The following is a 19,039-nucleotide window of genomic DNA, read 5'->3' on the forward strand; positions in this document are numbered from 1 at the left end:
AGATGGTATGTTTAGAGCATCCTAGAAAATAATCTGAAAACCACTTGAAACAATCAGCAACTTAAGGAAAAGTTTCATGATTATAAAATACACCCACATAAATCAGCAGTATTTCTATACATTATCAACAGATTCCCGATTCTAAGAGATTCAAAAAGAAATTCAACTCAATGTAACTGTATGAAACAAAAAAAAAAAAAACTTGGAAATCTACTTTCCAAAACAAATCCAAAAACGGTGTAAACACAATTACAAAATACTTTACACGCAAATGAAATCAGCTTTAAACAACTGGAAAAAGGTCAATTGTTCACTGGTAATGCAAGCTAATAATAATAAAAATCATAATGCTACCTAAATTAAATTACTTATTCAGGGCCATATCAACCAGAATACCAAAAAATATATTATAGAACTAGAAAAAATAGAAACAAAATTTATCTAAAGGTGAAGAATATCAAGGGAATAAATGAAAAAGTTCAAATGAAAGTCTAAATCAAAAACTGTATTATATAGTTTACATATACATATATATATATACTTATTATATGTAAAATTAGATTTAAATCAACTGTATTATAAAGGTGTAATCATCAAGTTAAGGTCAAAATGGTTCCAGGTTTGAGACATAAAGAGTGATGTCATAAGCAAATTAGGAGAGCAAGAAAGAGTTTGTTTTTTCTGTAAGATTTATGGAGAGGAAAAGAGTTTATTACCAAACAACATATAGAGCACCAAATAAAATGCAAAATGGATAATTTTGATTACATTAAATTAAAAATTTGATGCACAGATAAGACCAATACAACCAAGATTAGAAGGAATGCACCAAGGTAGGAAACAATTCTCACAGTTAGTACTTGTGATAAAAGACTCATTTCAAAAATATATGGAGAACTAAGTCAAATTTATAAGAAAATAAAAGTCATTCCCCAGTTAACAGGGGACAAAGTTTTTAGTTGAAGAAATTAAATCTATATATGGCTATATGAAAAAAATGCTCTAAATCATCATTGATTAGAGAAATGTAAATTAAAACAACTCTGATATAACCATATCTCAGATTGGGCAATATGACAGTAAATAAAAATGATGTTAGAGGGAATATGAAAAAACTGGGACAGCAATACAGTGTTGGTAAAGATGTACACCAATCCAATCCTTCTCCAGAACAATTTAGAACTAGTTCCAAAAAGCTATAAAACTGTGCATATCCTCTGATGCAGAAATACCTCTACCAGGTCTGATCCTAGAGATCTTAAAAAGGGGGGGGACTGACATGTTCAAAAATATTTGTAGTAACTCTCTTTGTAAAGGCCAAGAATTGGAAATTGAGGGGATGTTCATCAATAGGGGATAGCTAAATAAATTGTGGTATATGAATGTAACAATACAATTGTTCGAAGAAATCATGGGTAGATGGATTTCAAAAAAACTTAGAAAAACTTAGTGAAACAATGTTCAGACAAGTAAGTGGAATGAGTAGAACCTTGTACAATAACAGCAATGTTGATGATGCCAGAATTAGCTCAGTTACACAATGATCAAAGATGATTCTAAAAGACCTGTGATGGAAAATGCCATTTACAGTCAGAGAAAGAGTTATGGAGTCCAAAGGACAGGTAGGTGGCACAGTGGATAGAGCACTGACCTTGGGAGTCAGGAGGACATGAGTTTGAATCTGACCTCAGTCACTTGATTCTTATTAGCTGTATGACCCTGAGTATGGCATTTCACCCTGATTGCTTTGCATCCAGGGCCATCTTCAGGGGTCCCAGTTTCTATCTGACCCTGGCCCCTGGCTCTGGAGGAGAAACTGAGGCTGGGGACAGTGCACGATTCTCTCCACCCTAGACCAAATGCAATTCATGTCCTTGTCATGGCATCTTCTCCCCAATGTCATGTTATTTTTTGAGAATGAACATTATTATGGAGTCGGAATGCAGGTGAAAAAAATGCTATTTTCACAGTTTTCATTAATTTTTCTTTTTTTCAATTTCATGTTTTGTTTCCCTTTTTATCCTGATTCAGCTTTCAGCATATGACTAATATGAAAAGGTATTTAACATGATTATAACCAAATTACTTGCTGTCATAGAGAGGTAGAAAAATGTGGAAATGAATGCTGATGACTATCTGTACAAGGAACTGGAAAAAACTTAAATTTACATTTAAAAACTGAAGAATCAGAAGACCCTAAAACTCATATCTTAATATAAAGAATTCTCTGCCATAACGTTAAATCAAAGAAAAGGCACTAGTCTAAAATCTAAAATCTCCTTCCCTGTTCCCTGAAAATTCCAAAAGCCAATGAGCTTTGACTACATATTTAGTTTGTTATTTTCAATAAAGACATACTTCCATGAATTGATGAATTATAAAATATGTGAATTGGAAACTACCCGATTACACATTTTAGCTCATAAAATACTTTATCATACAAAAGATGGTCTTCTACCCTGTTTTTTGCCTCAATGTCAGATTTATGTTGAAGCAGCTCGGTAACTATGGCTGTGTTCTGACCAGAGGCAGCATAGTGAAGGGCAGTGTTGTTGAAGGCATCTGCAAGATGAGGGTCTGCACCATGTTTAAGTAGGATAGATGTACATTCCTCCTGCTGACCCTGTACTGCCTGTCACAAAAATAAAGAGAAAGAGATAATAAATCCTCTAATAAGAAATATTGAGTATATTTGAATAAGGTCTTAAAGTTTATTATCTTAATCAAAAAGAGAAATCAAAAATGCATTTCACTGACCAGCATTTAAGTAGTGCATACCTTAATTAAAGGTGTTTGATTTTCAAAGTCACCTAAGTTCAGTTGGCATTTTCTCTCTACTAGGAGAGACACAACATCTGGATAACCATAAGCACAAGCCAAATGTAGAGGTGTCCTATGGAAACAAGAGAGTGATGTGATTATTTGACAATGTCCTACCAACAATTATTTGCTAGAATAATTTCAAACATAAAATACTACTACTCTTATGCCTGGACTGTAACTCACTGCCAAAATAAATAGCCACCATGGTCACCTAAACATATACAAAATATACATTAATTCTTACTGCTAGAAATATGGAGGACAAAATTGTCAGGAGAAAAAAAAATACCCCCAAACTGCAGGTAGAGTCAAATTTCATTACAGACTGGCAGAGAAACTTTGCGCAGTTTCTGACCTCAGTTGTTTCCTTTCCTTAGGTAACAGGGTGGCATTTTGTGCCATGGGTCCCACTATATTGATGCTGGGCTAAAATGGAGACCCCCAACTGGCAACAGCCCAGTACAGCTAGTATCTCAGGAGTTCTGGGGATCTGAGAGCCTCAGCCTCACTCGTAGCTAGGATGACAAGTGTATATCAACCTATCCAGCTGGTTAGCCTTATAGACTTCTTCCCACCAAGAATATCCATAATTACAAAAGATTTAGTATTGAGCTTGTCTGAGAAAACCACTTACATGTTTGCTCATTGTGCACTTGTCCTAGTACTAGTTCACATCTGGGGGTCCTCTCCACCAAGGCAAGGCAGCATTGTATAGCTGTAGGGGCCCTGAGTAGCTAATTCAGCAGGATGCAAGTTTGAGCAGTTCTACCATGCTCAAAAGGTGTGAAGTAAGAGCCTCCTATGTCTGCTGACCACAAACCAACCGAACTAACATCCTAAAGCTTTCCCCAGGTGAGTCAACATAGGAAGACTTTTTTTATCAATAGCAAAACTCAAAAACCATCTTTGTTGTTCAAACATTTCAGTTCTGTCCAACTCTTAAGGACCTCATCTGGGGTCTTCTTGGCAAAGATACTGGAGAAGTTTGTCATTTCCTTCCCCAGCTCATTTTAGAGAAGATGAAGAAACTGAGGCAAACAGGGTTAAGTGACCTGTCCAGGGTTACACACCTAGTGTCTCAGGGCTGATTTGAACTCACAAAGATGAATCTTAAGGACAATGGGTCTGCCCCTAGCAGACCCTCTACAAAGATGAAAAGAGATTATGCATGACATGTCCTGGGGGAGGGATTATGCACAAAAAAAAATCATGCATCCCTCAAGTAATGAATGTGTATATATTCCTCCATTATAAACAATAGAAACACATTGTTCATTGTTTCTTGTTCTTCAGGAGTCCCCTTTTGCTTTTTCCCTCCTGCCTTCTTCCAGAGATTTCTTTGTTCCCCCAAACCCCAGCTGCAATACTGATGGCCTTGCATGCAGCTTAAGAAGGAAGAAACTACTTTCTCATTAAGAATCACTGTGATAAGAACTCTACAAGTATCATCTCATTTGATCTTTATAATAACCCTGGGAAATATTATTATGCACATTCATAGATAGGGAAACTCAGATCATAGAGGTTAAGTAACTTCTCAGGGGCATACAACTAGAAAGCTTCTGAGCTGAAATTGGAATGCAGGTCTTCCTGACCTTCCACTTCCTGTACTCCATCCACGTCCAATACTCCATCAACAGTTGAAAAATATTTTTCACAAGACATCATTGTCTTAAATTGATAATTAGACAAAATAGATGATTATTTTTGACTCTTGATATTTAAAAACAAAAACAGTTTAAGTAGAAAGGGGGGTAGAGGAAATGAAGCATTTTATTATGAAAGAGAACTTTAAAAGAATTTTGAGATTTGTTCATTCAAATTACACTAATTTTCTTTCTTAATCCAGATTTATCCAATGCTTACCAGCTATAATTAGTGTAGGAGTTTTTATTCATCAAAGGAACAAGAAAACCAAAAGAGAGCCATGGAAAAAGACCAAGGGGTTAGAGAAACATTCTTTGGAAAGAGTTGATAAAGAGAGGAAAAATAATTTTTAAAAATGTGTACATGGAGAGCTCTGTCCTCTGCCTCTGGGGCTCTGAACACATTCAGATCCTGATCACAGTCTAGCCCCCCCCCCCACCTCAGCCCCGTGGCAGAGGGGGGCACTTATTGTCATTCACAGACCAGGAGAGAGGACAGAGCCACACACACTAAGACTCTTGTGGGTGTGTCCCAAAAGCTCAGGAAGCACCCCCAAAGCAGGCCGAGGCAGGGAAGATGAGCAAGCGAAGAAACAGGAGAAAGGCCATTTAGAAATATTTTGCAACTGAGCACAAGAAGGATCAAAATACTCAGTCTGAGGAGGAGGAAGCACAAGCCCCTGCATCTAAAGACTCCAAGAAAAACAGAAATTGGGCTCAGGCTATGACAGAGCTCAAAAAAGACTTTGAAAATCAAATGAGGGAGTTGGAACAAAAACTGGGAAAAGAAAGGAGAGAGATGCAGGAAAAACATGAAAATGAAGTCAGCAGCTTAGTCAAGAAAATCCAAAAAAATGCTGAAGAAAATAGCATGTTAAAAACCAGCTTAGGTCAAATGGATAAAACAGTTCAAAAAGTTATTGAGAAGAAGAATGCCTTAAAAAACAAAATTGGACAGATGGAAAAAGAGATAAGAAAACTCTCTGAGGAGAAGAAATCCTTCAGACAAAGAATAGAATTCATGGAGATTGATGAATTTACCAGAAATCAGGAATAAATACTTCAAAACCAAAGAAAGGAAAAATTAGAAGAAAATGTGAAATATCTCATTGAAAAAACAACTGATATGGAAAAAAAACTTAGGAAAGATAATTTTAAAATTATTGGAATACCTGAAAGTCATGATCAGGGAAAGTGCCCTGAAATCATTTTCAAAGAATTACTACAGGAAAATTGCCCTGATATTCTAGAAGCAGAGGGCAAAATAGAAATGGAGAGAATCCACCGATTCCCCCAAGAAAGAGATCCCAAAAAACCAACCACTAGGAATATTATAACCAAGCTCCAGAACTCCCAAGTCAAAGAGAAAATATTACAAGCAGCCAGAAGGACACAGTTCAAATATAATGGAGCTGCAGTCAGGATCACACAGGACTTAGCAGCAACTACATTGGAAACTCATAGGGTTTGGAATATAATATAACAGAAGGCAAAAGAGCTTAGAATGCAGCCAAGAATGAACTACCCAGCAAGGCTGAATATCCTCTTCCAGGGAAAAAGATGGACTTTCAATTAACCAGGGGAATTTCAAAGGTTCCTTTTGGAATGGCCAGAGCTGAACAGAAGGTTTGATCTTCAGATACAGGACTCAGGTGAAGCATGGAGATTGGAGGGGGGGGGGAATATAAGGGACTTAATGAGGATGAACTGCATGTATTCCTGCATAGAAAAATGACACTAATAAAACTCATATGAACCTTCTCAGTTAATAGAGCAGGTAGAAGGAGTTTTTATAGTTGAAGCACAGGAGAAAGCTGAATTCAAAGATAAAATATGGTGTAAAAATGGAGTCAATGGAAAAAAGGGAAATGGAATGGGAGAAAGAAAAAGGAGAAGGGGAATAGGCCAAGATATTTCATATAATAAGATTTTTTTATTACAATGAGCTATTGCAATGATATGGAAGGGGAGAGGCAAGGGGGAATGAGAGAACCTTTTCTCTCATCAGAGGTGACTAGGAGAGGAAACAGCATATATACTCAATGGTGTATAGGCATCTGGAGTAAGAAGGAGGGGGGAGCAGGGGGAAGGGGTGGGGATGTGAATAAAGAAGGAAAGGATGGACCATCGGGGGAGAGTGGTCAGATATAACACATTTTCTTTTTTAGTTCTTAAAGGGAGCTGGGATTGGAAGGCTTGTCGAGGACCATAGGGCCAGTTGGATTCTGGGCCTAAGGGGTGGTATGGGAGCTCAGGGCTTCTTGGCCCCAGGACCAGGGATCAGTCTGCTACACCACTCAGCGTCCCTACAGCAGATTCAGAGTGAAAGGAGAGAGAAAATATAGTACATGGTAGCGGAGAAATAAGAAAGGAGGGAGTTGCGATCAGCAATGGCAACGTTGGAAAAATATGGAAGCAACTTTTGTGATGGATTTACCATAAAAAATGCAATCCACCCATGACAGAGTTGTTGGTGATAGAAGAAATATGGAAGCACATGTTTTACTATTATTATTTGGGCGAGATTGCAGGGCAAATGAGGTTGGGTGGCCTGCCTGGGGCCACATAGCAGGGTGATCTTTGGGTGTCTGAAGCCGGATTTGGACCCAGGTGCTCCTGGCTCAGGGGCCAATGCTCTGTCTGCAACTCAGCTACCCTTACTATGATTACTATTTTATTTTATTTTGGGTCCTTTTTTTCCTTCCTTTTGGTTTTGCAGGGCAGTGGGGATCAGATGGTTTGCACGTCACATGGCTGTGTGATTGTTGGGTCTATGGGGCTGGATGTGGGCTTGGGTGCTCGTGGCTCCAGGGCTGGTGCTTCATCCATTGCGCCTCCTGGCCATACCTACAATTCTTACTATTATTTTTTTTTCTTTTTAATTTTTTGTCTCCCCTTTATTGCCCAAGCAAGGCTATATTCATGGGGAGAGAGGTATTTTTTTACTCTTAAACAAGAATAGTTTATTAATGTAAAAAAAAAATTGTACAAATGAGAATTAAAAAAATAAAATTAAATATTTAAAAAAAGAAAAAATGTGTTGATGTACATTTATGAAGTTGCTTAAGCAGAAAACTTTAGCCATGAGTAGTGAAAGAAACCAGAAAGAAGGAAACAAAACAGCAAGAAATATTCATATTAAGGGGGAAAGAGAAAGATTCAGCTATCATGCAGGTTGAGGGGGAGGAAGGAAATTTGTTTGCTATGAATTTTGGGAAAGGATATAACTACAAGAGGAGAGGGGAGAGAAGAGTCTGGGACAATTTTCAATCTGAGTTCACATATAGCTGGTAAATTGCAAATCATCATTCTGGGAGTGTCTCCCTTGTGGACAAAGTACAGCTAATTTTAAATCTAGTGGATCAATATCTAGCTGACATATTGCTCAAACTTCCCTAGCAAGAATTCTCTTCTTTAAATGAACACATTGAAAAGTTTCTAAATCTTGAAAAGGTCTTGGCATTTTTTTCAACTGTCATAGTGATTGGTGGTAGGATTTTTATTTTCTTTTGTTTTACGTACCACTTGTATTTTAAACTAATTGTTGCTTACACTTGTTTCCATTATCTTGACTACGTTTACATGATTTTTAATAATCATATCAATAAAACATGGTGACCAGTGTCCATCAAAATCCTGACATATGCTAGATCCTGTATTTTTTTAGACCTGTTTTCTTATGAAAATTAGACTCAGGGTTTAAAAGTCGCATAAATGTGAAGTGAAAAAGTTATTATTTTAAAAATTAATTAATCTACAGAATATCCATCACAAGGAAGTCAGAGAGGATAGTCAGCCAACCATGAAAGCCTCTTGGCTACAGTCATGTCAGTGAGCCTAACCTCTATTGCTATAATCTATGGGACTGATATCATAGAAGCACTCCTACTTTGACTCTGTATATGTTAAGTCCAGTATACTGACATGTGCACCTAGGTCCAAAAGAAACATGCCATTGTATTTCTTGGCATTTAGGACAACAAAAGACATTTAGAAAAACTGAAAAATATAACCTATTACTTTTAATGTTGAAATGTAATGAATGAAATGTATTGAAAATGAAATTAATATGGGGCAAGTTTACCACAAAACAGAGTTTCTTTGTTTCTAGTACCACATATAATTATTTTATATTGTCACATTTAAGAAACTATACAAAATTCAATTTGCCCAAGTGAATAATGCGCTTTGAACCATCAAATTTCCAGTCAGGATTCCATATATATTTTTTGCAAGGCAAATGGGGTTAAGTGGCTTGCCCAAGACCACAAGGCTAGGTAATTATTAAGTGTCTGAGACTGGACTTGAACCCAGGTACTCCTGACTCCAGGGCCAGTGTTTTATCACTACGCCACCTAGCCTCCCCTATTATGCCGCCCCAGGATTCCATATATTTTCAATATTTAACAAACAAGATAAATTTGAAATGTCCTTTTAAGGAACTTAGCTTCAACATTATAATTTTTTATGGCTCATGTTTCAAGTTACATATATATTTATATACATTTATATATATATGTATAACTCAATAGAAGCTTCATAATATGATGGATAGAAAGTTTCCCTGGAATCTTCAAAGACCACAGAGTTCAAGCTATTCCTCTGAGGCATCCTAATTGTGTGACCCTAGGCAAGACACAACCTCTCACTGATCTAAGCAATTTTCTAGATTCTAAATTGTGGAGAACATACTGACCTGCAGGGTAAAGAAGTTCCCTACAGCAATGAAACCACATAGCCAATCCATATTTCATGAGAAAGCTCTAACATCCACATGTAACTGGATGGCTATATTAGGCAAGCTGAAAAATTAATCAGGCTAATTCTATAAACTAAACATGAAAACCAGTTTCATTACATTATAGGCATAATTCATACCTGTTTGTATAACTTATGGAAATTGTGTTCTAATTCATTATTGCAAATTGAAAATACTGATGCGGAACCTGTTTTCCAGAATTTGGGATTTTTGAGGGAAAGGGGAGTTCTTATTATAATTTTTTAAAGAAAAATCAGTAGAATAGATGAGACCTTTTTAAATCCATCTCATCTGAGAGGGTTATAAAAGACTTGGAGCAAAGTGTAGGAGATGCAGTTTCTGTAATTATCAGAGTCTTCTGCTCTGTACCAGATTCAACAGATTGGACTAATATTTCCAATAGTTTGGCTTGAGAGAGGAAGTGCTGGCTCCAAAAAGAAAACATTCTTATCTACTAACTGTAGGCATCTTCAGCAGATGTCCCCCTGCCCAGCTGCCCACCCTCTTCCGTGAGTTCTGAATTCTTTCCTCTGTCTTCTTCATTTCTTGTCCTATCTGGTTTACTCAAGTCCAAGATAAACCCTACCTTCTACAAGGAGATTTCCCCAATGCCCTTGAATGTGAATGTCTCCCTCGGTTGATTATCTCAAGTTTATCCACCATGTGGTATCTTGTTTGTACCTGGCTGTTCCCTTTGACAGTGTGATTCCCTTGAGGATGGGGACTGTCTTTTCCCATTCTCCCTATCTCCAGCTGCCAGTGCGGTGAGAGTTCCCTAAGTAGATCATTAATGTCTCCTTCTCACACAGAGACGCCATGTGCTGCCAGTCTTCCCTGGCTGCCTCCAGGCCTGGAATGCCGGCCCTCCTCCCTTCCATCTCCGGCTTCCTTCCGAGTCTCTGCTCAAGTCTCCTCTATCACATCTATATTTTCCTTAAAACTAGTGTCTACCCTCTGAGATTATCCCCAGGTCATCTTACATGTATCTTGTCTATGCACAGTTTGTAACCAACCTTATCCCATAACCTCTGTCATCTCATATGTAACATGCTCCCACATGCATGTTGACAGTTCCTTCGGTTCCGGACACGTTTCATCACCCACAAACGCACTTCCGGCATACTGCCTCATTCTGAATTCCTGCCCCCTCACCTGTCCCAGGTGTCCCGCTGGTCCAGGCTGTGCTCCGCCCCCACCAGCAGCTGCCGCAGCCTCCGCACATCCCCGGTGGCGGCGGCCCGGTGCAGCGGCCCCAGGTTCCGGTCCCTCTTGTGCTGGCCGGCGGGGCGCCGGGCGCCGGTGTCCCTCCTCGGGGGTGTGGGGGGCCGGGGCTGAGGCCTCCTCCTAGGGAGGACCCCGAATTCCTGCTCCATGGCACTTCGCGTCCGGCTCTCGGCCTTCTGCATCTCCAGTAGCGGCTCCACAGGAGTGAGCTTCCACAGGAGTGAGCTTCCACGCTCCGAACCGCTATTTAAACCCTGAGGCTGCGCGTGCGCAATGACGGGGAAAACACTTGTATCCAGGAGACCTGGGGGCCCGAGCCAGGCGGAGCAGGCGGGGGACGAACTGCGCATGCGTCTGCCCGGCTCACGGAGCAAGTGCCCGGGACCACGGGTCCCCCAGTGCTCGGGCTCGCGCACTGACCGTTGTGACCCCGTTAAGCGCGCCCCCGCGCCGCTGCAGAAGGGGAACTTCCAGGTTCAGGACAACAGTTTAAACCGTTTGTCGGCGCGTGCGCAGTGCGGGTAGAAGCTGCAGAACCTGTGGGTCAGGGGCGGGGCTCCCTGAGGCACTGCTGAGGAGAGTAAGGCGCTCACACCCCAGCCAAAGCTTTTTCTTGTCTCTTTTATGTGAAAGAACTTAGCCCGTTCTGCCTCTCCTTCTCCCGGGACAGTACTTTCTCCCCATGAACTTCATGTTTTACAGCATGTTATCGTCCCGATTCACCTCCCCACCCCGTGCCACACCTCTAGGAGCCCCTTCAAACTGCCTTCATGATGGAGATGGTCCCCTGGAGTTGGCAGTGCCATTGTCCAGGGCTGGCACACAAGCAGGCCAGCATCAAGAAGGCCCACGTGGTTTGCTATGAGTCCCCTGGGGCTTGTACTAGAACTAATCAACTCGAGAAAAGCTGGAAAGTCCCCTATTTCATTAAATATCCATCTTTTCCCCTGAAAAGGATGTTCAGCTTTGCTGGGTAGGTGATTTTTGGTTATACCCCAAGCTTTATTGTCTTCCACAATATCCTATTTCAAGCGTATGAGACCTCAATACGGGCGCTGCTAAATCTTGTGCTATCCTGACGGTAGCTCCATGATACTGGAATTATTTCTTTCTGGCTGTTTTTCTCCTTGATTTAGGAGTTCTGAAATTCGGCTACACCATTCCTGGGAATTTTGGGGGTCTCTTTGGGAGATAATTGAAGGATTCTTTTCATTTTTATTTCACCCTCTGCTTCCAAGATTTCAGGACAATTTTCCTGCAGAATTTCTTGGAGAATGACATCTACAGTGTCATAACTTTCAGGCAGTCCAGTATTCTTTAAATGATCTCTTCTGAATCTCTTTTACAGGTCAGTTTTTCCCATGAGATATTTCCCATTGGCTTCTAGTTTATCATCCTTATGGTTTCGTTTTATATTTTTCTTGATTTCACACAAAATCATTAGCTTCCCTTAGCAGTATTCTACAATTTAAAGAATTGTTTTCTATAGAAAGCTTTTGAATCTCCTCTTCCATCTGATCATTCTGCTTTTTAAGGAATTCTCATTGGCCATTTGGACTGCTTTTCCATTTGAACCAGACTGTTATTATGATGATATTTTCTTCAGTATGTTTTCTGTCAACACCAAACTGATTACTTGTGTTTCATCATTTTCCTGCATTACTCTCATTTCTCTTCCAAATTTTTCTTCTACCTCCCTAACAATTCTCAAATTTTTTAAGTTTTTCAGTAGCCTGAGTCAGTTTTTATTTTTTTTTGGAGGCTTTGGATGTAGGAGTTTTGACTTTATTTTCTTCCTAGTGTGTTTTTTGTTCCCCCATAGAACCCAAGTTAAATGTCTATGGTTGGATTTTTTTTCTTTTTTTATTTGTTCATTTCCCCAATTATGACTTGATTTTAACTCTTTGTTAAAGTGAGGTTCTGCTTCCAGGGTGGAGGACACACTGTATTTGAACAATCTCCCAGAACACCCCCTTACCGATGATGGACTGAGCACTCTGCAACCAGCTGTCAGGTGGCTCTCTGCTGAGCGAGTCCCAGGTCTGCAACTGAGGCCAGTGCTGGATAGTGCTCTGCTCTTTCTCTGGTGTGGCAGCAGTTTCCTGCTGACCTTCCAAATAGTCCTTGGCAAACCCTGCACTGAGAGGTCTGGTAACCACCACTGCTGCCCTAGATCCAGATGCCCCATGATGTGTTCCTGGATGGCCAGAGCCAGTTTGCTCCAGCATGGCCTAGGGTGTACTGCAGGCCCTTTCTAACACCAGCATAACATAACCTTCCTGGAGATCTTTCAAGTTGTCTTGGGCTGGAAAATTGTTTTATTCAGTCTTTTTGTGAGTTCTGACACTCTGAAATGTGATTATTTAAATGTATTTTGAGTGGATTGGGGTAGAGTTTGTGAGACTCACTGCTTCTACTCTACAATCTTGGCTCTGCCATTTTCAGTAGCTCTTCATTGAATTTGTAAGTAATCTCCTACCCCTTTAGGCATTATGGAAAATAAAAAAATAATCTCTTAAGATACACATAACTTGCTTATTCTAAATAAGTTTTAAATAAATAATTTTTTATTTATTTTTTCCAATTATTTACAATGATGGTTTTCAGCATTCATCATTTAACAACCTTTTGTGTTCCACATTTTTTTTTACCACTCTCCCTTCCCTTCTACTTTTCCATGGTAAAGGCTACAAATGTGTATTTGTGTTAGCAATTAAACATGTTATAATAAAAGAGTTTAGAACTGGGGGGGGGTAGAAATAAAGAGAAAGGAAAAAAGAATAAAAAAGGTTTTTAAAATGGTTGAGTATCTGTTTTTTTGAATGTAGATGAAATTTTCCATAAATAGTCCCACATAATTGTCATTGAATGTAGAGATCAGCTAGATCCATCATAGTTCATCATCTCACAATATTGCTGTACATGTCTACAATGTTCTCTGGGTTCTACTCACTTCATTCAACATCTGTCCATAAAAGTCTTTCGAGGTTTTTCTGAAGTCAAATCACTCATGATTTCTCATGAGTAATCATTTGTTCCATGAGCCAATGGGCTTTCCCTCAATTTCTAATTCTTTGGCAATACAAAAAGAGATGCAATAAATATTTGTACATGCAGGTCTCTATCACTTTTTATGATTTTTTGGGGATACAGTTCTGGCAGGAAATTCGATGATAAAAGGGTTTTGTTGCCCTTTGAACAGAGAATCAAATTGCTCACCAGAATGACTGAATCAACCACAGCTCCACTAACAATACATTAGTTTCCCAGTTTTTTCTACAACCTCTTCAACATTGATCATTTTCCTTTTTGCCAATATGACATATGTGAGGTGGATACTTCAGAATTATTTTCATTTGCATTTCTCTGGTCTGTAGTGATTTGGAGCATTTCTTTCAAATGACTATAGATTTAATTTTTTTCATTTGAAAGTTGCTTGAGCAAGTTTGGGTTAAAAGGTCAGTTATGACTGAAGGTCCATGCTTTGGTGACCCTCAAGCTGAAGGCTCTCCACAGAACTCTGTTGTGATAACACTTGTGTGATAGTCTTGTACCCTAACTTCCTGACCTGGCTTATATTCTGCTAGGTTATTTCCTACACTAGCTTTAGAAACATCTTTGTTTTGTCCTGTGTGCTAATTAAGTGGTTTTCTGTTATAAAGGACCATTTGATACTATCAATAAACAGCTCTGCTATTTGTCCTGCTGACACCCCGACCTATGTGTACATATTTCATTTCTCTCTTGAGCCAAACTAATCCTCCTACTGGTTGGAGGGGGTGTCCTATTATTTGGCACCCCCAAAGTGGGACAGGGCAGGGACTTGAAACTAGTCTGGAGCCTGAGAGAGTCTTTCAAGAGGAGAAACCCCTATGTGGAGGATCTGTCAAATGTCCCAGGATGAATTCAAGGTAAGTAGGAGACTTAGAAGAAAGCCCAATAGGGCAAGGCTTTCTGTTTCATTTTTTCCAAGCTAGTAGGGTGTAATAGGGAATGAACTATATAAAGTAATAAAGAAACCAGGGCAGGATGTAAATATTTTCAAAAACTAGCTAAAGAGACAGGCTTAGAAATTATTATTATGAATAATAATATTAATATAATAGTATAATATTAATATTAATATAATAATAGTAATCATGATGATGATAATTATAATGAGTTTTAGTGAACTGAAATTCTACTGTACAAACTTTCCTTCTGGGATTTGGGGGAGAAACTGAAAAATTTAAAAGGATTATACCACTCTTCGCCAAGGGGTTCCAAAATGAGGATGGGAGGGGGGGAGTGTCCTAAACAGTTCCCCATGACTTGCCAACCATGACTAAACCCAATTTTTGCTTTTTCCACTTGGGGTAGAATATTTCTCCCTTGAATCAAAACCTTTCTGAGAGAAAACATCCAGATCCTCATGTCAAAAAATGCAATGTATTATGTAATAATAAACACCCAGGGATAAAAGAAGGGAAAAGATTCTAGAGGTTGCAAACTCTATAAAGAAATCAACCCTAACTGGCAAGAAAAGATGTTAATGTATTTAATTCCAATCTGCCAATTACTTCAAAGAAAACAAAAGTAAAAAAGAGGACCCTAAATTCTGAAAACCATGAAGGGAGCTGACAACCTGACTACATGGAGGTTTGAGTACACATTCTGTCTGGCAGGATGATTATTGTTTATTTATTTATTTTTTATTCTCATTTTATATAAATTTTTTTACATTAATAAAATATTCTTGTTTACAAGTAAACAAAATACGCCTCCCCCCATGAATATAGATAGACTTGCTCGGGCAAAAAAAGTAAAGGGCAGAGAAAAAAAATTAAAATTAAAAAAAATAATAGTAATAATTGTAGGTATGGCCAGGTGGCGCAAGGGACGAAGCATCAGCCCTGGAGCCACAAGCACCCAAGCCCATATCCAGCCTCGTAAACCCAACAGTCACCCAGCCATGTGACATGCAAGCTCCCCGATCCCCACTGCCCTGCAAAGACGAAAAAGAAAAAGACCCAAAATAAAATAGTAATAATAGTAAGGGTGGCTGGGTGTCAGACAGAGCATTGGCCCTTGAGCCAGGAGCACCTGGGTCCAAAGCCGGCCCCAGACAACCAAAGATCACCCTGCTATGTGGTCCCAGGCAGGCCACCCAGCCCCATTTGCCCTGTACCCTCCCCCAAATAATAATAGTAAAAAAAATGTGCTTCAGTCCTTGTTCCATCACCAACAACTCTGTCATGGGTGGATCATTTTATTTTCAATATGTTTCATTAAATTTCAACATTAAAAGCAATAGTTTATATTTTTTCAGTTTTTCTAAATGTCTTTTGTTGTTCTAAATGCCAAGAAATACAATGGCATGTTTCTTTTGCACCTAGGTGCACATGTCAGTATACTGGACTTAACATTTACAGAGTCAAAGTAGGAGTGCTTCTATGATATCAGTCCCATAGATTATAGCAGTAGAGGTTAGGCTCACTGACATGACTGTAGCCAAGAGGCTTTCATGGTTGGCTGACTATCCTCTCTGACTTCCTTGTGATGGATATTCTGTAGATTAATTAATTTTTAGAATAATAACTTTTTCACTTCACATTTACATGACTTTTAAACCCTGAGTCTAATTTTCATAAGAAAACAGGTCTAAAAACTACAGGATCTAGCATATGTCAGGATTTTAATGGAGACTAGTCACCATGTTTTATTGATATGATTATTAAAAATCATGTAAACATAGTCAAGATAATGGAAACAAGTGTAAGCAACAATTAGTTTAAAATACAAGTGGTAAGTAAAACGAAAGAAAATAAAAATCCTACCACCAAATCACTATGACAGTTGAAAAAAATGCCAAGACCTTTTCAAGATTTAGGAACTTTTCAATGTGTTCATTTAAAGAAGAGAATTCTTGCTAGGGAAATTTGAGCAATATGTCAGCTAGATATTGATCCACTAGATTTAAAATTAGCTGTACTTTGTCCACAAGGGAGACACCCCCAGAATGATGATTTGCAATTTACCAGCTATATGTGAACTCAGATTGAAAATTGTCACAGACTCTTCTCTCCTCTCTCCTCTTGTAGTTATATCCTTTCCTAAAATTCATAGCCAAAAAAATTCCTTCCTCCCGTCAACCTGCATGATAGCTGAATCTTTCTCTTTCCCCTTTTTTTCCTTTAATATGAATATTTCTGGCTGTTTTGTTTCCTTCTTTCTGGTTTCTTTCACTACTCATAGCTAAGGTTTTCTGCTTAAGCAATTTCATAAATGTACATCAGTGCATTTTTTTTCTTTTTTTAATATTTTATTTTTTTATTCTCATTTTGTACAAATGTTTTTTTTACATTAATAAAATATACTTCTTTAAGAGTAAACAAAATACCACTCCCCCATGAATTTAGAGTTGCTTGGGCAATAAAGTAAAGGGGAGACAAAAAATTAAAATTAAAAAAAAATAATAGTAATAATTGTAGGTATGACCAGGTGGCACAATGGACGAAGCACCAGCCCTGGAGCCACGAGCACCAGAGCCCACATCCAGCCTCATAGACCCAACAATCACACAGCCGTGTGACATGCAAACCATCTGATCCCCACTGCCCTGCAGAAACCAAAAAGAAGGAAATAAGGACCCAAAATAAAATAAAATAGTAATCATAGTAAGGGTAGCTGAGTTGCAGACGGAAGATTGTCCCCTGAGCCAGGAGTACCCGGGTCCAAATCCAGCTTCAGACACCCAAAGATCACCCTGCTATGTGGTCCCAGGCAGGCCACCCAGCCCAATTTGCCCTGCACCCTCGCCCAAATAATAATACTAAAAAAAATGTGCTTCAGTCCTTGTTCCATCACCAGCAATTCTGTCATGGGTGGATCGCATTCTTTATGGTAAGTACATCACAAAATTTGCTTCCATATTTTTCCAAGGTTGCCATTGCTGATCGCAACTCTACTTTCTTATTTCTCCGCTACCATGTACTATATTTTCTCTCTCCTTTCACTCTGACTCTGCTGTAGGGTCGCTGAGTGGTGCACCAGACAGATCCCTGGTCCTGGGGACAAGAAGCCCTGAGCCCCCATACCACCCCTTAGGCCCAGAACCCAACTGTCCCTATGATCCTCAACAGGCCTTCCAATCCCGGCCCCTTGCAAGAACTAAAAAAGAAAATGTGTTATATCTGACCACTCTTCCCACCATGGTCCATCCGCTCCTCCTTTATGCACATCCACACCCCTTCCTCCTGCTCCGCCCTCCTTCTTACTCCAGATGCCTATACCCCATTGAGTATGTATGCTGTTTCCTCTCCTAGCCATCTCTGATGAGAGCAAAGGTTCTCTCATTCCCCCTTTCCTCCCTCCTTCCATATCATTGCAATAGCTCATTGTAATAAAAAAATCTTATTATGAGAAATATCTTGGCCTATTCCCCCTCTCCTTTTTCTTTCTCCCATTCTATTTCCCTTTTTTTCTATTGACTCCATTTTTACACCATATTTTATCTTCAAATTCAGCTTTCTCCTGTGCTTCAACTATAAAAGCTCCCTCTACCTGCTTTATTAACTGAGAAGGTTCATATGAATATTATCAATATCATTATTCTATACATGCAGTTAATCATCATTAAGTCCCTCATATTTCCCCCCTCTCCTCCAATCTCCATGCTTCACCTGAGTCCTGTATCTGAAGATCAAACCTTCTGTTCAGCTCTGCCCATTCCAAAAGGAACTTTTGAAATTCCCCTGGTTCATTGAAAGTCTATCTTTTTCCCTGGAAGAGGACATTCAGCCTTCCTGGGTAGTTCATTCTTGGCTGCATTCTAAGCTTTTTTGCCTTCTGGTATACTATATTCCTAGCCCTACGAGCCTCCAATGTGGTTGCTTCTAAGTCCTGTGTGATCCTGACCGCAGCTCCACGATATTTGAACTGTGTCCTTCTGGCTGCTTGTAATATTTTCTCTTTGACTTGGGAGTTCTGGAACTTGGCTATAATATTCCTAGGCATTGGTTTTTTGGGATCTCTTTCTCTGGGAGATTGGTGAATGCTCTCCATTTCTATTTTGCCCTCTGTTTCTAGAATATCAAGGCAATTTGCCTGTAGTAATTCTTTGAAAATGATGTCAAGGCTCTTTTCCTGATGATGACTTTCAGGTATTCCAATAATTTTTAAATTATCTTTCCTAAGTCTGTTTTCCATATCAGTTGTTTTTTCAATGAGATATTTCACATTTTCTTCTAATTTTTCATATTTTTGGTTTTGAAGTATTGATTCTTGATTTCTGGTAAATTCATCAATCTCCCTGAATTCTATTCTTTGTCTGAAGGATTTGTTCTCCTCAGAGAGTTTTCTTATCTCTTTTTCCATCTGGCCAATTTTGATTTTTAAAGCATTCTTCTCCTCAAAAACTTTTTTGAACTGTTTTATCCATTTGACCTAAACTGGTTTTTAGCATGCTATTTTCTTCAGCATTTTTTTGGATTTCCTTGACTAAGCTCCTGACTTCATTTTCATGTTTTTCCTGCATCTCTCTCCTTTCTTTTCCCAGTTTTTCTTCAAACTCCCTCATTTGATTTTCAAAGTCTTTTTTGAGCTCTGT

The 19,039-nt window shown here is 39.0% G+C and overlaps 1 protein-coding gene across 11 annotated transcripts in view; it reads right to left on the bottom strand.

Annotated features, from left to right (window-relative positions):
- The window catches only part of LOC141504033 (uncharacterized), a 101,412-nt gene extending 90,641 nt beyond the window's left edge, over positions 1–10,771 (bottom strand). For all 11 annotated transcript variants that reach the window (XM_074208871.1, XM_074208875.1, XM_074208870.1 and 8 more), the window contains exons 1-3: positions 10,381–10,771; positions 2,779–2,893; positions 2,459–2,632 (exon numbers count right to left, since the gene is read on the bottom strand). In XM_074208871.1, the coding sequence (XP_074064972.1) occupies positions 2,459–2,632; positions 2,779–2,893; positions 10,381–10,634 (543 nt within the window). In that variant the 5' untranslated portion in view covers positions 10,635–10,771. The remainder of the gene's footprint in view (positions 1–2,458; positions 2,633–2,778; positions 2,894–10,380) is intronic.
- Positions 10,772–19,039: the final 8,268 nt, after the last annotated feature.

The sequence above is a fragment of the Macrotis lagotis genome, unplaced genomic scaffold (genome assembly GCF_037893015.1).
Source record: "Macrotis lagotis isolate mMagLag1 unplaced genomic scaffold, bilby.v1.9.chrom.fasta BILBYCTG032, whole genome shotgun sequence".
NCBI classification, from domain to species: domain Eukaryota; kingdom Metazoa; phylum Chordata; class Mammalia; order Peramelemorphia; family Peramelidae; genus Macrotis; species Macrotis lagotis.